Source organism: Rhamphochromis sp. 'chilingali' (assembly GCF_963969265.1).
Source record: "Rhamphochromis sp. 'chilingali' genome assembly, chromosome: 13".
NCBI lineage: Eukaryota > Metazoa > Chordata > Actinopteri > Cichliformes > Cichlidae > Rhamphochromis > Rhamphochromis sp. 'chilingali'.
In genome coordinates this window covers 21330568-21357621 of record NC_137940.1, presented here as the reverse complement: position 1 = coordinate 21357621, position 27054 = coordinate 21330568, and the positions used below count along the sequence as shown (strand labels likewise).

Here is a 27054-nt window from a genome sequence, read left to right as displayed (position 1 = left end):
TTCGGTTAACTAGCTATTCTAAATTGGCCGTGATTGTGAATGTTTGCCTGTTTGACTAGAAAACCTGTCCAGAGTGACCCCAGCTTCTCACCCTAAGACTGCTGGGATATGCTCCAGACCCCGACCCCCAGTGGATGACAACCTTAGGACAAGAGCTGCTGAGGCTGGGAGGTCCCTCGCTGCAGAGTAATGATTAACAATGTGGTGGGAAAAAATAATGAACTGAAAAGAAAACAAATCAGGAACAACGTGTTCATTAATTATGCAGGTCTTAAATCATTTGTACATGTGCCACTTAACCAGCTGAATCAAGAATAAGCTGTTCATTTACTACAACATACCGCAGGACGATTATTACTGATGCTTGATCTACAGTAACAACTGGCAGAAATAAGATTACGCTAATGCACAATGCATTACATCCCATAACCCAGGATAATAAACAAAAAAGGAAACGCTGGAAACTCAAAAAGCATCGATAACAAGGTGCCCTACACTCGAACGAACAACAGAAGCATCTAAATGTTAAATGTGTGTTAAGCTGTAACGAGACCACATTTATTAAAAAAGAGCCTGAGGAAATGTTACTCGCTGACCTTCAAACATAACGCATGCATGCATGTACGCAGGGTTTTATGTTTCCTCCTCAGAGCCACAGTCTACACGCAGAGCCCCTGCAAAGTCTCCCTGCGATACAAATAGCGAGTCTGCTGCCTAAATCTGAATGTTAGAGCTGAAGCGTGCAGGCCGCCTGTCGCCGCAGATGTTTCGGTGAATTAGAGGCGCAACACCTGCAGAAGACTTAATAGCGGCTGCATTTGCGATTAACTTCATATAGCAAAAAACCCCTAAAAATCAAACAACGTCCCGCTAAAACGTTGGATATTTACTGAAGCGAGACGTGTTAGACGCTGAGGGTTGTGTGAGCCGGCTCTGCACTCCTAAACCGTGCTTTCAAAAACAAGTACAGAAAGAGAAACACTGACCACAGCTACCTCAATTGCCTGTTTCAGGGCAAGAACAGTTATTTATAGCTTGTTGTTTGGCTGATATTGAAAGTCACACACTCCATTAACCTCACACCCTCTGCCAAAGACTCGCTGGCTGCCACACCATATAGAAGCATGATGCCCCGGCTACTTGACTTAATGCAGGCCATATGTGGATCTGCCTTATTTCTCTCTGCCAAAACAACAAGTAATACACGACATCTGACTGCGGTCTTACTTAGCCCAGGTTGCTCTCGGTGGAAGAGCAGCTTGCACGCCAGCTCTATTGTGAGTGCTATTTTCTGTGAGGATAAAAACGAGGCTGCAGAGTGCAGCGTTTGGTTATTTGTCTTACCTCAGGGCTGCGGCTCTGGCTTTAGGCTTGTCGGACACCTGTCGCAAAAAGAAACAACAAAAAGAAAAAATCAGAAGTCATGTTCATAGATTATGTTTAACTATCGAGACAGTGATGATGGTGAGAACACAATACGACGTGTGATAAACGTCACTGACTTTACTCGCCATCTGATTAATGTTCTTATTAAGAAACAAATGAAAGCTTGTTCATTTTTTAAAACTCCCGAGTGTGACGGATGCAGTTATTCCACAAGGACGAGCGAGGAGCGACGTGCCTCTATCGATCACCTAATGGTTCGATTCAAATCAATTCCAGACAGCGCTGATAAATTGATCAATGCGCTCATTTGGTTGGATTAAATGATACTAGACACTGTGTCAAAAAAGAGAAATAAAATCAACCCAAATCGTCACAGTCTGTGTAACTATGTATCTCTAAAACATCTTTTAACAAACATCAGGAACAGTGTGGTAATATTCGTTACATTTATTGAGCACAAAAAACCCACAAAAAAATACGACACAGCCCAGCTCGCTCTCAGGGCAGCATTTACTTTTAAGGCAATGGTATCTTATTTTGTTTCGCTTTCTTTGTTCTTTTTAAATACTTTAAATGCACGTGTTATACTGCACTACAGATGTCTTACCATTCCCTTAAAAGTAAATGCTGCTCAGAGAGCGTGCTGGCTTGGCACAGGATTATTTTTGTAGATATAAAACATATGTTGCATAGTTTAACTGCATAGCTTTTTCATAGTTTAGTAAAAATTTGTTTAAACATTTAATAATAAACATCATGGAAAAAAGTTGTTGATCACAAGTTTATTTGATTTTCCAACAAAAAGTTAGTCGGGAATGATTAGAACCTGTAACATACACAACAAAGACTCTCCCTATGTTGTTTCCTATTGGTCTGTACGTTTTCAATACAAACAACGGCGATGCTATTCGATGCTTTTAAATAGCGACATAGAGCATTATTGTTCAGAGGTCAAAGGTCAAATGTATGACAGAGTATTTTAAGATTAAATTTGAAATTCTAGTTTGAGAAAAGTTGAGATTACAGTCGTCCTTTCCAGCTGCTGCACTCAGTGTAGATGAGTTCGTGATACGACCCCTCTGTACTGAACGACAGTGTAACCATGTGTGTGTGTTGCTTTTCTTAATTATTTTCCAGAAAACACAAACTATCTTTTCACTTTCTTAGCCTCACCTTCCCTCGATCAGCTCTCCTCTATAAGTCGACTTTACTGTCATTAAAATGACAGTAAAGTCGACTTTCTTCCTTTACGCCCCCTCCTCCGCGCTTCCTCCCTGCCCTCTCTCTTCACTCCGAGCTTCTGCTTTATTTCTATTCATACTTTTCCTCCTTTCAGCAAAAAGAACAAGGGGGAGGGGGGATTGGGGTGGGGGGTGATTAAGCATGTCAGTGAAGCCTTTTCCTAGCCTCCACCTTCTCCCCCGTCCTCTCTTCCTCCCTCTGACGCCTCCCAGTCATTTTTGCGCATGGCTACATCAATTAGAGCGACAAAACAAAAACAGTAAACTCAATTCCTGCAAATATCAGCCATTAATTTTTCTTCAAGCACTGTAACCCAACAATTAAAATGAATTACTCAAACAAAAACAGGACCTTTTCTTCCCTCCGGCTTGTTGTTGTTCCCCCCCCACTCTCTCTCTCTCTAGGAATAAGGTGATTAACTGGACCAGTGAAGTTTCTGATAGATCGATGTGGAGCTGCAGGCTAGAACAACAAACCTCCTCAGATCTTTGGCTTTGGGAGGCTTGCAGGGCTCATGGAGAGGATCTATGTGTGAATATATTTAGCTGGCTGGTGGCTTTACTTGGATTTAAATAAAGAACAAACCAACCAGCATTTATTCACACAATCTCCTCTGTTATAACACGGCTGCGAGCATTGTTCCCGACAAAAAGGGACAAGCTGTTTTACCAAAAGCAACACGATTCAGACCTTAAAGCTTTTCCAGACGTATATGATTATATTTCTAAAAGCCCCTCTTCGCTCGCCTTTCTCGTGTGGGTGCGAGACATCTCAATGTTTCACAGCGGGGCCGGCAATACGGTCTTAACAAGGCTTTAAACACCCCCACACCAATTTAAACAGGAAGCGAACAATGAATTCTTTGCTTGTCTTGTACGGTGTCACTTTACTTTCACGTGAGAGACTTTGTAAAAGCATTTCTAACACCTGAACTCAGTTCTTGAATTTATGATGCAACTCTTGCGAGGAGGTTGCGTTACTGAAAATACAGGAGCTGCTGGATTTTCACAAGTGGAACACAAAGCGACTGTATTTTAGCATCTTTCCCTCCGATGCCAGCTGGATTTGACACAGCAAGTCCACCGAACACTTTCCTGTTCGTGAACATTGTCAGTCTTTAATCTGTCCTGTTACATACACGAGCATTTCTGCTTGGTTTGATGGCTGTGATCTCAATCATGTCCAACAGACAGCTAACATATGAACAAGTGTGTTTCTTTGCGATGTGTTAGCCATGATAAGGACTCTGTTTACTCAGCTGCCTTTAAGCCCACGTAGTCACTTTAACACTTTGCATTTACTCGGCAGGCTTTTGAACTCACTGATCGATGCCTTTCTATACTTCTATTTGTTTGTGCTGTCTAGCTTGCTTTGACTCGTTGTTACGCGATATTTCTATTTCAAGGTTCGTTGGTAGCCTCTGTCCTTTCTTTTTTTTTTAAACTGCTGCTCTTCTGCAGGAAGTCTGCCAATCTCTGATGGAAGTCACAGCAGTGGACATGATCTGCACTCTGAGATCACCTAGCATTACGCCAAAAATGAACAATTGCATTTAGTTGCAAAACTGGTGATTATACAGGCACAAAAAACCTACCAAGGCTAAAAGTAAACATATTCATTTCAAAAACCCAATTTTGAGCTTTAATTAAAGTTGTAGTGAAAGCGGTGTCCTGACACTTGTCCCGTCGTCCTTGTTCTCTCCATAAACACCCACCGTTCACTTCTTTCAGCTTTTCTTTATTTATGAGGCTGCTTCGCAATTAAACCACCCAGGACTGTGATTTGAGGTCACCCTGTAACTATGTGCTTTAGATGATTAATAGGATGTCGCCACTGGATAGATAAAAGGTCAGAGCTGCTCACTTGTGCAACACAACATATTTTCTACACGTGTCGATTACACAGACTTAACGGCACCCCGAACACCAGCGTGGGTCTTTTTGTCGTAAAGCTCCGCTAATCAGATTTCCTTTGATGCTCTGGTTTCATGTTTCCTACCTAGTGCACATTCAAATCCTTGAGTACATCACTATGATGTGTACTGGATTTCCAGCAAGTGTTTTCTGTGCATTTTGTAGTCTGCATGCTCATTTGCATTCTGCAGTGCACGCCAAGAGCCAAGCTAAACAGAAAGCCATTCACAGAAAAACTGCTTCATAGTACTAGAAGCAAATGCTTTACTTCCTTGTTAGCTCCCTTCTTACAATCTGTGATCCGTCCAGAATATAGATGATATAGGAAGCCAATGCAAAGTGTTTTAAAACTATTTTGATAGGAAGAGGTGATGTGTGAGGATCTGTCACATAGTAGACCTTTTTCTTCACGTAAAGGCTCAGTCACAGTAAAAATGATTTGGCAACTGGTGATTACACTGACAGACTGATCGATTTCTATATATTTCTTTTTTTTTATGCAACTGATTGCAAGTAGCTACAACAATGAAATATTCACCCAGAGGTTGAGTGTGCAACACCCTCAACATCTGGGCAACTTTGATATAAAAGTGACGCCACAGGTCACCTGGTGGGAGGCAACCTGTCTCCAAGCAATAATGGTCCAACTCAGACTGGCTGCAATCACTCTCAGACAGACTAGCAAAGGTTAGAAAATAACTACCATCTAATTTATAAACAATCAGCCTGAGTCAGTCTGAATGGATGAGTGCGACTTGTTTGTTGTTGTAGATTGACGAGGATTTATGTCATTTTGCTTTGCCAACCTGCAGCAACAACATCACTGTTGGTGAAAAAAATTATGTTTCAAATCTGTGAGAGTTTATTTGGACCTGTGTAGATTTTGGATTTATGCCAATTTGATATTTGCTGTATTAATACAAAAAAAAAAAACTATATTAACCCCATGAAATCACTGACTGATGCACTAACACTGTGCACTAACTGATAGCGGACTGAAAGCAGGTTGGTAGGCTGCTGTTTTATCGCTATCTCGACGCATCAAAGTTGCTTAAAAGAGTTCATTGCACATGCTCACAGTCATTGTAATGGTAAATGGCCTGCATTTATATAGCGCTTTACTAGTCCCTAAGGACCCCAAAGCGCTTTACATATCCAGTCATCCACCCATTCACACACACATTCACACACTGGTGATGGCAAGCTACATTGTAGCCACAGCCACCCTGGGGCGCACTGACAGACACTGACATTGTAGTCGTGCCTCAGCCTCTCGTCCCTATTACGATCATAGTATAACTGAAATTTGTAATAAAATTTGTATTTCCTGCGCTTTCCCTGCTAGCAGAAGTCAAAACGTTTGCCATTACTATTGGCTGAACATTGATTGGCCTCAGCAGGTTGTCTGCCAATTGGAACGCCAATGGCTTAATCCTTGGGCAAAGAACCCCGGTGACTGTAAAGGCATAGATAAAATAATACAGATCACAATGGTAACCAATGTCGGGAAAACTAAACTAAACCAACTTTTCAAACTAAAAAAAGGATATCAGCTTAATTCTATTTAAATGTTCCAGGTTCAAGACTCTTCATGCTAATTCACTGCAGAGCTATTGCTAATGTTTCGACTAACACCTGTGAGTTTCCCATGGAGACAAAGCCAACTCTCTGCTCCATGCAGTGTGCATGCAGCTCAAGTTAGTTCATGCATGCAGCTCTTTTAACCTTTACCAACCAGCTCTGTCAGGCTGGCATGTTTATCTCTTTAGACCTGATTTCCTCCACAGATTCATCCGAAAGCTGCGCAGCTAAAACTGATCTCCTCCAGCTGCATTTTCCTGAATTTAATATTATAGCGTCGTGTAACATTACTCAGCCTACGCACAAAACTCGTCTGCATTCAGTATTACTGTAGCTAAGCCACAGTGCAGCAGGCGTGATGTGTTTAAGGCTTCCTTTCTGCTAGACACTTTTCCCAGCTGCAACTGTGCCTTCATATAGAGACGGAACTTTTAAGCCCGACTTTGCTCTGACCAAGGTGATCTGTCATCACGAGCTCGCAGAGAGAAACACAGGCAGATAGAGACAAAGGACGGTCCTGCAGCGGTAATTGGGTTGCTGTTTTTCTGTCAGTTTCTAAAGTCATTAGGAACATCTCTCTTTTTTCTGCCCTCACTCCTTTCCTCTCCTCTTTCCTCATCTCCCCCTTCCTCTGCTCCTTCTTTCAATTCCCTCCTCTCCTCCATCTCCTTTTGCTCTGTGCCAAAAACATATTCATCATACTCCTCTGCTGCCCTCACAGTGTTGTGCCACGGCATACTAATGACACTGTGCATCTGTGTGTGTCTCTCTTACACACACACACACACACACTCTGTCAGCATGTGTTTATATTTATGTGTTTGCTGGTGTAAATGCTTGTGAGGCAACGTCTGCATGAGTACACTGTATGTGCATCTCCCTATGTATATGTGCGCAAATGTGTAGTACATGCAAGCATATATGTGTGTGTGTCAGTTATGAATGTGTGCGTGTTGTGTTTTACTTCAGGCTAAGAAAGCTTGATAATACACCGTGCACTCATTTGCCATAAGCCTGTTAAGAGCATGCACGGAAAAATGCCACCAAATACATCTCAGCCTCACTGTCATCTGGTTTTCTTTCCCTCTTTCTCCGTCTTTTCCTCCTGTCTGTGTTGTTTTCACTCTGTTTGGTCTCTCTCCCTCTAACTTATTCCGTTCCTTTCATTCTTTCGCACCTCCCTCTCTGTTTATCTAAATCAATCCCAGTGTCTGTCTTGCACACAGGCTGACAACAAAATAAAAAATACAGAGCGTGAGAGAGAAAGAGAGCGACTGAATGTATGGTGAAAACAGTCGAATTAGACTTAATCCTGTGGCCTTTTTGCATACACTGCATATATTTTGTGTTTTTATATCAAAATGTCAAATATCTCTTTCGCTAACACACATAAAAATAAAATTTGCACAGACAAATGAAGCCTGTAGTTTTTGTTACCTACACACAAACAATACAACAAACAGTCCCCCATACACTGCTGCCTTTCCCCTCGCTCTTTTTAATTCTGCTGGGACTTGACAATATGTCAGCCACAAATGGGAGATTGGAGGAAAACCATTTGTGTTTGAAACTTTGCTGCATAAATAAAATCCATAGAGGATGTTTCCAGCCCCTGTCAAGGTGTTGGCTGCTTGGCTTCATCTTCAAATGGTTCAATTAATTCTGAGTAAAACAGGTTTTTGTTTTTTCTTAAATACAGAAAGAAGGAAAAATCCAGTTTTAACGTAAAGGTGTTCAGACACTTCGTTAAATCACCTTTAGCAGCAACGTCAGCCTCAAATCTTCGCTTCTTGTTATCTGAGATTTCTTCTGGTGTTTCTTTTATCCTGTCTCCCTCCCATCACCCCCGGCTGGTCACGGCAGATGGCCCCGCCCCTCCATGACCCTGGCTCTGGCTGGAGGTTTCTTCCTGTTAAAAGGGAGTTTTTCCTTCCCACTGACTGTTGGGGTTTTCTCTGTACAGTTGTAGAGTCTATGCCTTACAAAGCATCTTGAAATCTTTGTTTTCTTTTATTTGGCGCTATATAAATAACATTTTATTTTATTTAATTGAAATTCTTGAGCCTTTTGGGAATCTTCTATACGACTGTCTGTGACCTTCTATAATGTTCTCCCACCTCCACGTCCTGTCAGGATCTTTTAGAACCGAGGAGGTTCTTTAATACCTTTAGTACCTCAAACCGAGGGAACTGCTGATAGTTCCAAACAACTTCTGTTTCAAACATCATACTTTCAGCACTGCAGAAACATACTTGCAATTTTCCCCAGATCCATGCCTTTACACAATTCTCTCTCGCAGGTCTAAAGTCAATTCGCTCATGACTCCCAAAGCTTGTTATTCACTCTGACACACTATCAGCTACGACTGCTATATCCAGTCATTTTGGCACATTTACGTGAAGTTATTGAAGTACCTCAAGAACAGCTGACAAAGACCAAATGTCATGTTAAAGGAGCGGAAAACTTTTTCAAAGATGGTGTTTCTTAGTTATTTCTCAGAAATTAATTAAATGATGGTGTCTTACGTGTAGACTGATGATAAAATAAATAATTGAATCTAGTTCAACAAGACAAAATGCTGATGTCACTTATTGGTTCAGGACACCGTAAGTTAAGGCCTCAGTGTGACTGATGCCACATTCATTAGAATTAGCAGACAGTGACTGGGTAGAGCCGCCTGTGTCAGCACAGTCAAAGTGGCCACACATCTTATTTTAACCCATAAGAATATAGAAAGGAATGAGAATATGAAGGAGGAAATCAGCTATAGAACAAACTGTTTTTGTAGCAGGCTTTATTTCTTTATATGGATAAAGCTGTGCATATGGAGACTGAGTGGCCAACAAGAACGGCAGTTTTTGGCGCTTCTACCTTGGCTTCATTTTTCAGCTTTGGCTGAAGGTGACGTATATGACAAGTAGGACTCGCTAGTTGTTCCAAATCTCATTCGATTGGATAAATATATGCATACAAACTCAGTGCAAACGATGCAAGCAATCAAATGTATACAATCATATGAAAAAGAACGTTTTCCACAGTACTCTGAGGTTTGCAGACAATCGTTCATGGATATCTTATTTATGGTCTTGCTATAATATTTTGGTTGAGTTCTGGACTTTGACTGAATCATTGTAGATTTGTTGCTGTGTTTGGGATCACTGTCAGACAGACGACCTCACATTTGACTCCAGAATATGATGATTACAAGGTGCCCAGGTCCTGTGGCTGCAAAACAAGACCAAATCATCACCCCTCCAGCACACCATGCTCGACGGGGTGTTTTTACTGTCGTAGATGGCCAAACATCTCCACTTCTGTCTTGTCTGTCCAAAGGACGTTGTTCCATACGTCTTACAGTTTGTGTGCAGACCTAAGCTGCGATTCCATTTCTTTTTCTTTTAGAGAGAAGACGTTTTCTCCTGGAAACCTTTCCAAACAAGCCATAGTTGTTCAGTATTTTTCTAATTATACTGCCACTCACTGCAATCCTGAATGCACACATTACACAAACTTAAACCATTATAAATGACCTGCCATCATTTATAATTATAATATCTACCATCATGGTTATTATACAATCAGAAGGCCAGTTAAAATGGGATGAGAGGAATCGGTATCTTCATTAACAGAAAACATCTCACAGACTCTATGATGAGCGCTGATATCTGTGTGCACAGTGGGGAGGGGGCAGCAGCACGACCCCCACTGACTGCTTTGAACTCATCTCTGGCATCATTAGCGCGTGATGACAGTGATTAGAGGAGAAAGGGCCACCGTGCCAATTTCCATACTGAAAAACAAGACAGGAAGAGCAGGACGACCGCATGCAAATATGCAAAGTTTCCCAGAGTGACAAAGCCGACCTCTTTAGTCAGTGAATAGTGGATAAAAAATGCTGATACACCCCACAACAGGACACATCACCGCTCCAAGGTTTGTAAACATCAGACCAGTGATGGAGAAGCTACCGCCGATACTGACATTCTGACCTTTAATGACTATGCTTGGTGTTTTTTAGCCCCAGAATTAGCATGCAGAGCCACCAGAACACTAACTGACCTACTGTATTTAATTACAAACACTTAATAAATTGAACAATTTAAAAAGCTATTACAGAATGACGAATTAAATTAGCATCTAAATGATTCATTACAAAACTTAAAGTAAAAACCAAAAGATCGCCAGTAATTAGTCACTCAATAAAGTCAATAAATAAAGTACAGGAGGAGCTTTCACTTTCTTTTCTCCGTGTCTGCTTGTTACTGGAACATCTCACTTTCCTGCATGTCTGTGTTTGGTTTATTGCATTTTAATAGGAAAAAATAAACAATCTCACCAGAAATTACATGTATTAGTTTTCCTGAAGCTTTTGATCATATTGCACATTTTCTTCAGCATGAAGTTGCACAATGTTAGTCTTGATGTGTAGTGTGAGATAAATGTCAGGTTAAACTTACAGTTATTATGTAATAATAACAACTAACTGACTCTTCTAAAGTGTAAATGTCAGCCAGTATTTATACTGTAAAACCTGAGTCGTTCCCCCTGCACCCTGCATGACTTCAGTATAAACCTGTAGCCAGCTTTGTTGTACTTTGATTTCCAGCTGTTTGTGACATCACAGTGAGGGGGCAGCATGCAATCAGATTTGGTCTTCCTTAGCGCCTCGTCCCTGAGCCTGGCCTGTCAGATCTGTGACCCAGCGTTTCGTGTATTGTTGATTTCTTATGTTAATATTATGTTAAAATCACGTGTTCTCCATAAGAAAGGGTAGAGTTAAGTTATTTTGTAATAGTCATGAGCAGTGTTGTTCAAGTTACTTGAAAAAGTAATTAGTTACTTATAACTGACTACTTCTCCAACAAAGTAATCCTGTTACACTACTGATTACTTATTTTGAAAAGTAATTAGTTACATAGTTTCTTAGTTATTTTTCAAAAACATGATACACAACCTGAATATGTAATAAACCAACAGACCAATTCTATTTTTTATGCATAATCCATCATATAAAATTGAATCAAAGGGAAAATTCTCTTTTTAAAATTGTTTAATTAGTTTAAAATTTTTAATGTTATGCACATTACATCAAGTAAAAATTGAATTATATGCAACAGTCTTAGACATTTCTTTAACATTTAAACCTATTTTCTGCATATTCCAGCATATAAGATTTGAAGTTACATTTTTCACTGTAGAAAGAAGTTTGTGTACGGCGGACACTAATGTTTTTATCACTTTTTACGCAATAAACCGTAAAGTACTATAAGTCCGTCCACATTTTTAATGCTGCATGGTCGTACTCTCTCCTGCACTCCATATTATCCATTGTTGATCTGCACACGTCTGTTGTTGCCACGGACGTCGCACACTCGAACGTCATTATCATTAGACGCTCTCACGAACAAAATCACGGTTTAGTAACGTAGCGTGCTTACAGGAAAGTAACAGTAATCTAACTTATTTTGCAATAGTAATCCATAACATTAATTGTTACTTGAAAAAAGTAATCAGATTACAGTTCATTGTAAAACGTTACTGCCCATCTCTGCTCATGAGATAATGTTAAGTTTGGGTTACGTTTCCACTCAGGCCTTCTGTGTTAGTTGTCGTGTGTTTCTTGTCTGCGTGTTTCATGCTTTCAAGCCTGAGTTGTCATGTCTGCGTCTCTCAGTGTTTCCTGTTTTATTTTGAAGAGTCAGGTGTCTCTTGTTTTACTTCCCCTGCGGTGTCATTATGTTGATTTGTGTCAGCTGTGTCCCCAGGTCTTTCCACTTTCCCTGATCACCTCTTGTGTGTATTTAGTCTGTGTGGTCCATTCAGTCTTTGTCAGGTCGTCTGTTTTCTTCCCTTCATGTCAAGTTTCAGGTCATTCGTGATTCTGTTCAGGTTGTGCTCAAGTTTCGTGTTCGTGTTTATTCGTCATATTCATGTTTTTGTCACAGTCATCAAAAATTGTATTTTTTTTCCAGTTTAGGTTTTAGTTTAGTTTTCGCCCCGCTTCGCCTTTTGCTTTTTTTTGGTATTCATGCTAATCAGCCACAATAAACGGCTCGTGCTTTGTTTAAACTTGTGTTTTGTCTCCCTCCGTGTCCTGCGTCTTGGTCCAGATGACATGACCCGACTTTGCCGTGTCATTCATGAAGAACAAAATAACTCTGGGCACGGCACTGACATCCAGCACCTATAAACAGTGTTACTCCTTCTGATTTTTATTTAATGCTTCATAAACAGGAAGCAATCATTTTGAGGAAAATGCAACTGCAATATATAAAATCAAAGGTTCATTTATCCATATAATGAATGGTTAAAGAAAAGCGCTTGATATAAACTGAATGCAAACCAGTCAATTCCATTAAATCTAACATTTTACAGTGTACTCATGTAACTCATAGGAAGATTTACATGTGATCCTATTACTTAAAGTAAGTCTTTGAGTATGTGGGCACTTTGGGGGCTCAGTATCCTTCATATGGAGTCCACTGTCAAAGCTGATGCAAGTTTCTAAGTATCTATCTTTTAAGCTACTGTAATACAAGACATTAAGTGACAAATGGAAGGAAAAATGAGGACGAATTATGCTTTCAGTAACACTGACAACTCCCAGATGAATGAATTAACAAATGTGACCCAACCACAGCTGAATTTACTGGGTGCTATGCTAGTAGATGAAACGCTGAAGGACAGATGGAGGAGAAGCCGGAGCGAGGGATCATATGCAGCAGCTGAATAAGAGGACGGACAGCAGAGGGAGCTCACCTGTTGTTCGGCCTCTTCCTCGTCGCTGCTGATCTTCAGGTCATCCTCCAACATTCTGCACAGAGACACAGAGACACGTGTTATTGCGGCCGTGACCTCCTGTCTGCTTGCATTAGTTCGATTATGGCAAGTTGTGATCTGCGATTCCCTTTCAAGAGCCTTTTTTTTGGTCAACGGATTAATTACACAGCAAAAAAAAGCAGCGAGCTGGTGGTTCATGTTGGGGAATGAGGAAGCGGACATTCACAGCTAAAAACCTACCAGATGTTCAGCTTTTAGAGCTCAGGGATTGTTTTTTCACCTGGAAACTTTCTGTCTGACAACTGCTGACCTACGGCCAAGAATTTCTTGGAAACAAAAGAGGAGGTGCTCGGCAGACACGGGCCCTTCATCACGATTGCACGCTGATTTTTTAAAGAGGTTTCTAATTGGAAAAAGAACCTGGTCGCTGCCCTGTTTCTCCTATTCTCGTGTTTGCTTTGCTCTCCCCGTGCGAGAGATCAACTGCTAACAATACAGCTCCAATGAAAGAGATATATAAGGCGCAGTCGATAACATGACCTCCCTCACAGCATCACCTGCTCCTTACCACACAAATTATTCAGTATTTATGTGCTGTGGATTGGCAAGTTCCCATGTTTTATTGCTTTATATAAACCCTCCACACAAACTACTGTTATTTTAAGCTTGCACTGCTATTGTTATGACAGGAGAATCCCCTAAAGGGATTTTTACTGCCTCACGAACCACTCTTGTCAGTGCTTGCACCGCTAAAAAATACTCCCCAGTGTTGTGGTGTTTTCAGATGGGGCTGTATGAGTCGTGAATAACCGAAGCACAATAAGAAAAAGCTTTGCAGATAAGGGGCACGGCGCTGCACACGGCGATGATAGATATGTTTGAATGAATGAATAATGGATTCATATTTTATATGTCATAAGAAGGGACAGATGGAGAGAGAGAGATAGTGAGTGAGATGGAGATGATAATGATGGGGAAGTGAAGGGGAGCGAGTGGTGGTGGCAGCGACTGAAAGAGAGGGAGATGCAGGCTGAATAGAGAGAGAGGGAGAGAGAGCGAGGAAGGGAAGCATGGCAAAGGACCCCCTGATGTTCCTCTAATCACATCAGCCAAGGTGTGAAAACGGGTGTGGGTCTCAATCAGCCAGGGTTTCGGGTGAGAGATCAGGGGGTTCTTTGTCCCTCTTAAGGGGGAAACTCCCACTGGGTTTAAATCTGGGAGTCTCCGCCATTTGACCTTAGAACTGAAGAAGCTTCTTGGATGAGAGGTGAAACGTCTTCAAACAACTTAAAGAAGTCCAGACGCTTTTCTTTGAAAGCTCCTTTGACTACAATGACCTGGATGACTGAGAACCTTCACAGACACTAACCAAGGTGTTATCTGTGTTTCTGAGCCAGCAAAGCTCAAAAACTGGTTCACTAAAGGAGGCTTTTTCATGCATTTGCCTAAATGAATATCATGTGATTGGATCACAGTGTCAAAAAACTTCTTACTCACTGCGCTATCGACTATAATGAAACAGCAGAATTCACTGTGTTTTTCTTATTGGGCATTAAGGTACTGAGCCTGGAGAAGGATTACAGCTGGATGAGTTTTCTGTAAAGCCAGACATAGTAAACATTCAGCAAAGAATATAGCAATTAGCCTAAACAGCTCATTTACTGTTGAATAAGACGAGGTAGGCCTATTCATTAAAGAGAACATTTTACGCCTGTTGAGCATCACAGTGAAAACAGAGAATGGCCTAATGGCAGCAGTAAACTAGGCATTGTTTTTAACCAATAACAATTATTTCACCCTAATAAACAAAGCAGCATTTATGTTTGAATACAAGATTGGGGAAAAAATTGCACTGTGGGGTATACATGAGTAATCAACAGGAAAGGGCTTATCAGCTTTGAAAGCTTAGCATAAAACGGCACAGAAAGCACTGCAGCTCCCACAGACTTCATCCTAATGGAGATATAATTAACTATTTAACTGCATATCTAAAGTGAAGGAAATGAGAACTTACATTTTGACCTGGGACTTTAATCAAACCATCCAGCTGAATTACCGCTAACTTACAAGACTGCCTTGACTTTTTCTTAAGTTGCAGGATTTTTGCATCATCTCCTACCCATCAAGTCTTTTTTAGGAGAGTGCTTTTTGACGCCATCCTCACCAAATACTCTCTAACCCTTAAATGAGGTTTTTAATAAAGTGTATAAATAATGCATCACACTTGACACTTAAAAACTCTCATTAGATGTAGTAACACGAGAGTTGTACTACTTTATATGATATGGTGTGACAGCAGATCAAAATCCTCTTCCTTAGATACTGAAATATCTTTAACAAGGAGACTAGCGTGTGCAGGACAGCAACCATTAAAGACAGCAACAGGTCAGCACGGTCGCAGACCTGGTCCCTGACTTCAAAGCCACCATTTCAAAGGCTACGAGACAGCAAGCACACTGTTGCAATAATTTTATTTGTGGCTCAGTCTTCAAACACTGTTTTTCCAGGTGTTACAGTAGCACTGCAGAGATTAGACTTTTAGGGAATAGGACAGAAAAAATATGGGTCATAATATTATCATCTTTGGCACTACAGAGTTCCTCCTCCTATTTGGGATTTTTCAAGTGGTTTGTTTAACCTTTCTAATATCTCTGGCTTTGTAAAGCTGAAATGACAAGCTTTCATTAGCTCTCGCTAACTAATTAGCTAGCTAGCTTAGCTCAAAATGTATTTGGCAAAATGGCTAAAGTTAGCATAAGTGGGGTTCAACTGTGTCTGTGATTATTTTTAAGTGTTAGACAACTTTATTTAAAGTGTACTGCAGTAAAAAGTGTTGAAAAAACTACAAACATTCCACAGCTTTGTTCTTTGTTCTGCAAAAAGCAGCTTGCTACATTGTTACAGCATTATACTGTATATAATAAAGACTTATTTAAAAATAAATTTCTGTGTAATTAAACAGTTTGTGGCTGCTGATAAACTTTACATGCAAGCTATTTTAAAGAATTATGAAACCCTGATATGAATAAGCAAAAGAGAAGAGATGGATACATATATAGACGGAGTTTAATTTTAACTTGTTTAATTAGTTAATTAAAACAAAGCATCGCGAAGGCCCACGGTGGGTGTTGACGCGATGTGATTTCTGCCCAGTGCTCTGAATGTCAAAGTGAAGAAATTCAATGAAGCATGGGTAAACGACGGGAGTAACTATGACTCTCTTAAGAAACAACTTTCAGGATAAAGTCTAAGTATATTTAGCAGATGTATTGCTGACTCATTTACTGACCACCCCTTCTTCTCACATTTTAGGTTACTAGGTTGCCAGTTAGTGTCGTTTTCCATGATTGAAAGAACAATGGAGAGGATGGAGAGGCAGGTAAGGTGGTAGTTGGTATACAAGTCACATGACTTCTGACTCCTATCTGGTTACACAGTTTTCAGATTTTCTTATGTGTCACTTTTCAGTTTGAGTTAGGGAAACCGCTGCTATTTGCAACAAGCTTCTCCACCAATTTCTTGACACAATTTCAGACATGGAATAGCCAGTAACACAGCAGAGAGGTCCAGCTTAATGACTCAAAGCAACAGATGAGCAGGTGCTAGCAAGTGGATGAGTTATTAAAAAAAAATCATATAATCACAGCTGATATGACAGGGGAAAAACTCTCCATAGAAGTCAAAACCATCTTTGTACCCAGCTGTAAATATGTTGGACATTTTAACATGGGAGTCTGTGGGGACTTACATGTATCTGGAGCCAACCTCAAGCAGCACCTAGTGGAACTGCAGTTTTTGCCATCTGGGGCACCTTTCAAGCCTTTCAAAGCGTCAGTCATAAAAGGGGAAAAAGTCACCCCGTATGTAGTTGTCATGAAATGAGGAAATTCACTTTCAAGGTTAAAAACAGATTTTTTTTGTACCAGGCTGTAAACATGTCAGTTTCATCTGTGAAGTTGGGGATTGATTTGCCTCTGGAGAGCCTAAAGGGGTGTCTGGAGAAACTGACGTTTTTTACACTTTACGTTAGCTTGATGTTTCATGCCCAGAGGTTAGCGCTTGGCTTGAGATGAGCTGAGAGACGCAGCAGTTTGATCTTACTGACACTGTTAAAATATGAACCGCCTCAAATCCACATCAGGGTAAGTTGGGTTAAGTTACCACTGCAGGAGCTAAGCTGGCTAGCTAGCGTAATGACACTCAGTTTTATCCTTCCTTTCTCACTTGCTCTTGCGTTTTTGACTCGTTAAGCTCGTCGCGAGCAAACGTGCAGTGCAAACCGGGGTCATAACGCGGCCTTACGAGTCGAGATTTGTGCCTTTCCACTCTCATCCTGCCGTACAGCTCTGTGAGTGATGCGTGGAGTGGGTTGCAGCCAGAGATGTTGCAATATGCTCCTGGCTCACGTTAAATTAATGTAGCTGCACTTTCCCGCTCTGATCCACACAATCTTTTTTTTCTCCTCCTACCACCAGTGAATTTCATCCAAGAGTCAAGTTTAATTTTACCTTGAGGCAAACGCAGCAGAAGCAGCAGCAGCAGGTCAGAAATTCTCAGTTTCTCTGTGTGTGTGTGTGTCAGAGAAAAAGAGAGAGATATACTCACGACTTCTGCGGTGCAGTTGGTGGTTTAGCAGCAGGCTTGTTAGCTGATACAGTACATCGCTCTGCAACACAACAGAGGACATTCAATCACTGTATCACAGTTTTGCATGTGTCAAGACTTGTGTCTGTGTGTGTTGATTAGTGTTTGACAGGAAGCCAAACTCACATCACTGTAGACCAGCAGTACTGTCACATTGGAAAATATGACACTCTGTTCCAGTGTGTATCTGTTTGCTTTGGTAACAGGATTGTGGGGTAAAAACAGTAAGTAAATGTCCTTTTGCAATAAAAGTCAAACTGAAACACTCTGACAAAAACGAGGAGATTATTTATTTTCCAAGTGGATATACAGAGGAGTCTGTGAACAGAATCCTTTTTGCTGTATTTCATATTCCAGTCAGTCGTATTTCTTCTTTTCTTACACAGAGAGGAAAAACCTGCCAGTGGGGAAATGCTTGAGCTTTATATACGGCACAAATAACTCAAAACACTACAAGATGGATTTAACAAAGAGCAACAACCTCAGAAAAGCTTTTCATGATCTGATCAACCCTGGGAGTCGGAAATACTGTAAGGTACTATATGCAGTACTAGGTGAAGTTAGCATAGAGTCCTGTGAAAAAGGAAAGTTTCCACAGGACTGTGAATAACTAAATGCATCCCATGATTCAGTAGCTTGTAGAACCACCTTTTCCACCTTTTGCAGCAATAACCTGAAGTAATCGCTTTTTGTATGACTTTATCAACCTGTGGCAAAACAGTTTTTCCTCTCTGCTTGATAGTATGTTAAAAACGGATGCAATGGATGACCAGCTAGACTCAACTATGGAGCTTTTTGACAGTGTTATGGCGTGTTGCTTTATTCTGACTGATTCATAATGACCTATTTTGTGGTTTCAGAGGTGTCTCAACCGATGGAAGAACACACACACAAACACAGGAGCCCAGAGGCCACCGGTGAAATAGAAAACTGTATTTAAGGTGTTTTTCAACCTCTAACACCATCACCATTAACCAGATGTGTTATCTGTAAATATGCGGTATATCCATAAGGTCTTAGGAATCAAAGCTTTTTACACCTGGTTCTGATATGCAATCTGCATTTGGACGCATTATCTACATAATCACATCTGATTGTTAGCATTAACACCTTGTTTTAATTATTGTCTCATTATCTCAAATCAGTCTGGAATGTGATCAGATAAAATGGTAAATGGCCTGTATTTGTATAGCGCTTTATACTAGTTCCTATGGACCCCAAAGCGCTTTACATATCCAGTCATCCACCCCTTCACACATTGTAGCCACAGCCACCCTGGGGTGCACTGACAGAGGCGAGGCTGCCGGACACTGGCGCCACTGGGCCCTCTGACCACTACCAGTAGGCAACGGGTGAAGTGTCTTGCCCAAGGACACAACGACTGAGACTGTCCAAGCCGAGGCTCGAAACAGCAACCTTCCAATTACAAGGCGAACTCCCAACTCTTGAGCCACAATCGCCCCAGATCTAGATATGTAAATTACTCCGGCCCACCTGGCTGACTTATCAACAATTTAATCCATTACTGTGTGCAACTTCCACCACCAACACAGGTTTTTAGATATCTAATTGTATAAACATCTTTATAGGGGCCTGTTATTCTTATTTCCAGCTCTGTATTTTTCTTCCTAAATCATACTAGAGGATTCACATGATTCACAGTTTAAAATAAGCCATATTTATGTTATACAACAGCCTGATTGCCCAGGTCCCACAGGTTGGTTAGCAGCCAACTGACAACCACCTCTCGCTAGGGGACCTCCGTATTCCCCAGACGGTTGTGAGTGGATGTTGAAGGTTGCTGGCAGTTGCTGTGGAGGATCTGGGAGCAGCACAGTCTTCTCACAGTGCCTGATTTAAGCGAGTGACATCCAGCAACCACTTGCCAATCACTTACAGAATACCAGTGGTTGCCAGGGGGGTTGTCAACATGTTTGTGTCACTGAGCTCACTGGCTAAAAGAATGACCTTAACTTAAAACATCTTTCTTCTGACTGGCTCAGTCACTCATTTGAGAAATGAATGACAAAGCAGCAGGTGGGTGGGGCTTCTGTTTTGTTAGCTAGAGCTGTGCTATGACCATATAAGGCCATCCCTGCTTCCTGACATCACACAGAGCCAATAATAGGGGGAAAAAACCTCAAACTCAGCATTTAAAGTGAGTCTGAAGAGCTTTTAAAGCAGCGTGATTGTTTGTGCATATGTTAACCTCACTATCTAAACTTCGGTTGAGGTTAACATCAATCCTCTAACAGTATTTATATGACAGAAAACGCAGGAGATCATACAACTGCTGCCGTGTGGACGCATTTTCAAGAAAGAGCTACTTTTTAAATGTTATGCATGAATTAATATACACTGTGACAGAACCTTTTACCCTCATTAATCTACTCTAATGTGATGCTGTCAGTTCAAACACAAGCCCCCGATTTCCACTCATCACGTAATCACGTTTGTCTGATTACTTGTTCAGATGAACCCAGGAAGTTAAAAGCAAAGGTTTTTCCGACTACCCTCCTCCCGTGGCAATGATTTCATTTCAACGTCAGCTGCCTTTCTCACATTCCTCCTGGGTGGCGTTGCCTTTAATGGCCTCGGCAGCATTAATTATCGCAGAGCTCATACGTGAGTGTTTACGCTGGGAAAACTTACTCTGGGTGTTGTAGCCCGAGGTCACATGCTGTGACTCCTAGAGAGCGGGAGAGAAGGAAAGAGAAAGCCAGAGGGAGACGAGTTGAATGAATAAACCAACAGATGTCATTATTGATTTCACAGCAGCACAAGGATGCCATTACACAGAATTCAGAGCCTCTCATCTCCCCGCGTCGACGCTCCTCCTCATTCTTAAAACTCACTGTGACGCAGGATTAGTGTGAGGCTGGAGGCTGAAGGCGCCACAACAGTCCTTCCTAATTCATTAAGTACTCAGTCAGACTTACTGCCTCTGTGTTTACATTCCTACTTCACCTCACACCAACACCAATGAGGCACTTTGCATATTAAGAGTAATTCATAAAAGCATGAGGCAAAAAAAATCAGTCTGCTGTTTCAGGGAGAATTGTTATCGTCACCTCAGAGATAAATGTTCAAATGCTGCTTCTTTTAATGTGGCAAATCTTCTAGATATTTATATTACAAGGCGTCGTAAATCTTCCCTTTTTTGTAGCGGCGGGTGAAACTTTGAACATCGATCTTCTGAAATCTTCAGTCTGCTTTTATTGTGCCTGAACGCCACTTTTCAAACATGACAGACAAACAGTGCAGGTGAGGATACAGAGTTATTTTGCTGATGACATTTCTGTAGGTGATCTTTGTTTCCTTGACTCTTCAGCTGTGGCTGTTATCACTGTTCCTGTTAAATACACACTCAGTTTTCTTGTTTTTGATGAACGATTAAACGATAAAGTGGAAAAGCGTTCAACTTGAAGTAGTTTTTATCTTATTTATTTATTTCTAAAGTCTAAGTGATCTGCAGATCCTCAACTTTTTTCTTTTTTTATTCGACGGATGAATTTGTTCTGTTGATTACAGGCTGGCTGTGTTGAGCTCTGAGAGATAATTGAACTGGTGAGTCAAACACAGTGTTAGGGTCCCTGGGTCGTTGACCCAGTGTTTTTGTGTTTTTGGTTCTTTGATTTTGTTATTTCATTATATTCTAGCTTTGCTTTATGGGTTTTAGGATTATTCTTAGTTTAGGTTCTCTGGGTGGGGTTTGGTTAGAGTTTTAGTGTTCTGGTTTTCTGTCTGTGTTCCATGTTGCTGTCTCCCCTTTCTGCTGTATCCCCACATCCAGTCAGTGTCTCTGTTCCCTTTGTTATAGTGCCTGCCCGTGAGTCTGTTATGTTTCCTGTTTTACTTTGAAAGTCCATGTGTGATGTTAATATGTCTGGTTTTGCTTCCTCTTGTCTCGTTAGGCCTGATTTGCCCCAGCTGTGTTTCCCTCCTGTTACCCATTCCCTGATTGCTCCCTCTGTGTATTTTAGCCCTGTGTTTCTTAGTGTCTGTGTCGCGATCTACCGTTTATTTTGCTGTGTGTTTTGCCTGTCCACCGGTGTAAGTTTATTTTGAGTTTTTCTAGTTATGTCATGTTGCGTTCAGCATTAAAGCCTTTTTGAGTTCACGTCTGTCTCCGGAGTCTGCACCTTGGGTCCTATTCCTGCCTGCACACAGCCACACCTAACACACAGAGGACGCCGTTGGTGCTTATTAGCGGTGTTCACCTGCGGTCCTCTGCTTCACAAAGTAAGGAAGACCACGCCGTGTCAGCGGTGGAACAAAGTCTTTTCAGACTGTTTTGCCCTTTTCCTGACTGAGCGATTAAACATGTTAAGGGACAGTAAGAATAGACGGTAATAGCTAAGTTAATAAGAAAGTATTTTGTTGCCAAGTGAATAACTCTGCATTAAACTGTCAGTAAGTTTAATTCCAGTGATTAGGTGGAAACTTTGAAATTCGCCTGATTTGCTGACGTTACTTGAAAATACTTTTTTTATTACTGCCGCCAACGAGGTGATGATTTTGGTAGACTTTGGGTTTCAGTCTGTCTGTAAATATGATATCTCCAAAACTTTTGAATTAATTATGATAAAACTTTGTAGGGGTGCAGAGCGGGGTCACGTTAGCAATCATTAAAATTTGCCTTTCATCCACAACTTGTGCATCAACTTAATGATTTATTGGTAAAAATCTGACAAAAAGCCGAATAAAATGAGAAACTATGATTCTTACAATTTATACCAACAACAACCAAAGGTGTTGTTTAACATGTGGAAACCTTTTTTTTATTATGGCTGATCTGACAACTTGATAGATGATTTTAAATATAAATAAATATCTCTACTTTTAAGATTAGGCTTCAAACTTTCCTTTTTGATAAAGTATATAGTTAGGGCTGGACCAGGTGACCCTGAATCCTCCCTTAGTTATGCTGCAACAGGTGTAGGCTGCTGGGGGATTCCCATGATGCACTGGGAGTTTCCCCTTTACTCACTATGTGTTAATAGACCTTAACACAGTAATTTCATTGGCTGTCATTTGTGCCACTGTGCAGAATGAGCCAACAGTAATGTGATTCTATCCCAGCATCACTGCTGCAGTAAATTTGTGAATCAGAGCTAATGAGCAGACTGAAGATTTTCAGTGACAGACTGCAGTTAGTGTTACTGCGCCCCTCCAATAAGTGTCACAGTATAAGTAAAGGTTTTTCACGACTGCATCGCATCTTTTTCCACCGCTCGCTGACTCACGCTTAAAGTGAAAATGATCAAGGCCCAAGAACATGATAACAACTTTGAAGGAAGCATGCATCAGCAGGCGTGTCATTCGGAGAGAATGTACACTATTACGGATTAATGTGAGCCACTTTGAATTTAGTGATGAAAGGTTTTGGGTGTAGTAGAGGAAAAAGCATACTAACCTTGTTTGGGATGGGAAATTTGGTCTGATCAGCTTTCCCAGGAGTGTGTATGGCTGTTAGTGGAGGAGGCCAGGAATGGGTCATCTCCTGAACACACAAACAAATTTTTAAATATATTATTTTAAACAGATATTCATAAGTAGCAGAATTTCTGTCATTATAACCAGCTAAATAAAGGATACACAGCTTGCACTTGTGTTGCCTTTACCTGGTGTCTAATCATGATAAAGTTTAGCCCATTGGAACAAAGGGGCTTGCTTATGCAACATCTTTGGTGCAGTGGAGTAGAGTCAGCATTCAGTCAAGGTTGTGCTGCACCAGCACCCAATCAGGGTGGGTTCAGTATAAGTTTTAGTATAAACTGGAAGGCGCTTAGGGAGTTAGTGACCCACCAGGGATTGGTGCAAATGCAGAGTTGGTGATTTACCAAAATAAAAGCTGACTCCAGTCGGCTGCATTTCAACAGAGCTGCACAAGGCAGCAGCAGAAGCAGCAGCATCCCCTTTCAATTATTCTAATCACACCGTTTTCTCAGCTGAATTCCAATCTCAGTATGTAGAAACATCAATTAGTTAACAAGATAAACATATGTGCATGAGTGGGTGGGTGTGCTGGAGCTTTATAATCTGTTAGGTACTGGCTGTTTTTATTTCTCACAAACATTGGAAAGGAGGCACATAGAAGGCTGAATATGGAAAATTACCAAATAGATTTTCTTAAAGCTTTGATTCCCTCCTTGATGTCCTTTGTAACCACCATCACCTGAAAACTGAATTCTTGGTAAATGTGTTTTAATGACCAATAACTTCTTTTTCTGTGACATGTGTTTAAAATGGTTGGTAAAGTCATTAAATCCATTTTTTTACATGCTCATTTCCACTCACACAGCCACCGTGCAGCAGGTCACGATGTCAAAGGGCCAGAATTTTCCCATCATCCATCTCTTCACCCCCCCTTGGTAGATGAATGCTATTCATCAGATGACACATGAGTCTGGGAGGACGTATGTGTGTGGGTAAGGTTGTGTGTATAACTGAGCTACACATTAATGACGATACTTGAGCATGAGTGTGTGGCTGTGTTTTCCCTCTTTATAATCGTAACGCACTTGGCCTGACGACATATGGTGTGTTGCTAGGTAACCGCTCTCTGACATCATTAACATCATTGAGTCCATCCTTGAAGAGTTCCTGTGCTTTCACAGACAGGACAGCTGTTTTCTCCTGAATTTGTGTTTGCATGTGTCTGTAAATGTGATATTGCAGCCACTGCGCGTGAGTTACTCAGTCTGTCATAGTTAAACGCAAATGGTTTCCCAGTTATTATCAATTTGTCATATTCTCCATTATCTACATCTATTACGCCCCGACACAGACATGCAAAATGTACATTTATCCACCACCGTGCACTGAAAACACGACCGACCTCGCTCTCTCCTTTCGCTCCTTCTCTGTTTTTTTAATAAAGAAGCAGAACAGGGCACGCTGCGTGCTCCGTGTTAGATGGATAATGTGGTGTGCTTCACATCACCAGCTGTTTCTCTCTTTTGCCTTTTTTTCTCTTCCCATCTTTCAAGTTATTCTTAAATTCATCATTCCAAAGAGCCTCTTTTAGATGTTTTCTGTCAAACATTTTCTAATCTGACATTTTTATTCTTCGGTGTAACCAAAGGTTTGCAACTTGGTATAAATCTTTTAAATTTCCATTCATGAAGGAGTCTCTTGATTGAAGACTTTATGCATGTACCTCCTTGTTAATATCACTTTTGTTTTCTGTGGTCTTTCAGGCCTTTTGCTGTCGATGAGCTACTCTGCCCTTCTTTTTAAGAACATATTATATATACACATATCAATTGATTTTTCCCAAGTTTTCTCTAATTGGTTAACTTTGTTTCTTGTCCAAAAATATGCCAACTGTAAATTACAACAAGCTAGCTAGTTTTCTTGGCTTGCGTCATTCCAAGGTAAAGCTAGCTAGCTAGCGTCTGACTCACAGTACACATGTAACAATGTAGATATGGTAGGAACATAGAGGGTAAATGCAGCCATTAAATGTAATTATCTACATACACATATATCATCATAATCATGGCTTCTTGATATTAGTTTACTTTTCTAATTGGCTAGGTTTAGGTTAATGTTAAAATCAGACAGCTCAAATATCCAGTCTTTAAGTCTGACGTCATTAGCCGTTTCCGGGTCCAAACTCCGCTTCAGGTCCCAAAGTCAAACGAACACTGGCGCAACACTGAGAGTTACAAACTGTCCAAATTCTTTCATCTGTAATAAAATGATCAGCGTTCTGCTCTACCAGGTGTAACAATTAAGTTCAACATCCAGGTATCCATGAAAACAGAATTTATTAAATTTAACCAAGTTTGAAGTTAGCTCGCTAGTTTCTCCCTAAACATGTTGTTTTGACAGAGGAATTTCCGAAGAAATGAAGACGTACAGCTCTGCTATCACTTCCAACATAAATGAAGACAGAAAACTAAACAGCAGTGACGTTTGTAGGGTTACTGAAGTTTGGCTAGCTGGTATATAATGATGTGCTACGTGGTGGCTAGCTACACAGCATGTTAGCATAATATAAACACATTAGCACTTTTTTCCACTGATAAAAGTTAAGGTGAGGGTTCCCGATGGTTAGGGACAAATGCAATCATTATACAATTCATTTAAACATTTTAATGGCAGGAACAGCTGGTTTGCCTACAGTCCCCTTTTGGCTCATTAATGATGTATTTTTAGATAATGCTTCTTGTTTATAGTGAACTTACCATAAGCTAAAACATTAGCATGGATATCATAGAGCTTGGTGCTCCAGTGGTTCAAACACTGTAAAAAGTCAATACCCCTCAGAAGGATTGACTTTACTGTACAATATCTCTGATGCACACCGTTACCTTGAATTGTGCAAACATCCACGACAACAATGTTCCTGTGACAAACATCTTGTAGCCGTGTCATTACAGAGAGAGAAAAATGAAGTGCAGGCCCCGTGCTCCGATTCACCTCACCTCACATTTTGAACTCCTTGATCTTTCCACTTGACACAGCTAAAAACCACAGACTGAATTCAATAGAGCACCAATATTATCGACAAAGGCATTTCATGCAGCTCACAGCAGCCCATCTGTCACACAGCCTGTTGACCAGCCTATTGATTTGTGGAGGGGGAGGAGAGGGAGGGGGCTGAATGACAGAGAGGAATGAAGAGGGAGGAAGACAGACACTGAGGGAGAAAGAGAGGGCGCACCAAGTGCAAGAGAGGAGAGACGGCGAGAAGTGAAAGCGGTAACTTGACATAAAGAAGTCAAAGACGGTCCCCGTCCTAATCTTCTGACTGGCAGTGAGGGAAGATTAGCGAGGGAAACATTTTTGTTTTGACATCACTCCCAGGAAGAGACAGGAGAGAGAAACTGTGGGAAAATGTATTGCTGTGTGATTTTGATTACATGCAGCTAGAAAGGAGGAAGAAAGAACGGTTAAAGGAGATGATAGGTCTGTGGAAAAGATGTCTGTATGATGTCATCCAAATAAAAGGACTTGTGTAATCATTGACCTAAGCCAACAGATTGCTTTCTCTTCTCCCTCCCTGCCTTGTAGTCCCCTTTCTTTTCCCTGTCCTTCCTTTGCAAAATCAGACTCTGGAGAGGGACCAAGCTCCTTGTGAACAAACAGAAAACAGCTGATAATCAGTGCAATTACTGTGCATGCGTGTGTGTGTTTGTGTGTGTACCCAAGCAACGTACCCGCAGAATCTCTTCAACACAGCTGGAGTTGTTTGGTAGGCTGACCTGGAGAAAACAAAGGAAGACAGAGAGATTGACTTCAGCACTATTTATAGCGACATTACATTGCACGGGACACAGCGGGGGTACAGAGGTTTAAGCACCAAAAACAAATAAAGCGGATCCATCCACAGCGCAATTACGAATCGCCGCGGACTTACACGGCACATGCTACAATGACACCTGTGGCCGATTTACCATTCAAACTCAACGAGAAGGACTTCTGAAACAATAGCTCACTGATTTCACAAAGATGTAAACAAACAATGCATTCTCATTTCTAGCTGCTGTTGGTTTTT

The 27054-nt window shown here is 41.0% G+C and overlaps 1 protein-coding gene across 4 annotated transcripts in view; it reads right to left on the bottom strand.

The window, feature by feature from the left end:
- aff2 (AF4/FMR2 family, member 2) overlaps positions 1–27054 on the bottom strand; it is a 209306-nt gene that overhangs the window by 70988 nt on the left and 111264 nt on the right. For all 4 annotated transcript variants that reach the window (XM_080900657.1, XM_080900656.1, XM_080900658.1 and 1 more), the window contains 6 exons: positions 26717–26761; positions 22963–23049; positions 20199–20235; positions 17508–17568; positions 12882–12936; positions 1345–1382 (listed from right to left, as the gene is read on the bottom strand). In XM_080900657.1, coding sequence (XP_080756783.1) covers positions 1345–1382; positions 12882–12936; positions 17508–17568; positions 20199–20235; positions 22963–23049; positions 26717–26761 — 323 coding nt within the window. The remainder of the gene's footprint in view (positions 1–1344; positions 1383–12881; positions 12937–17507; positions 17569–20198; positions 20236–22962; positions 23050–26716; positions 26762–27054) is intronic.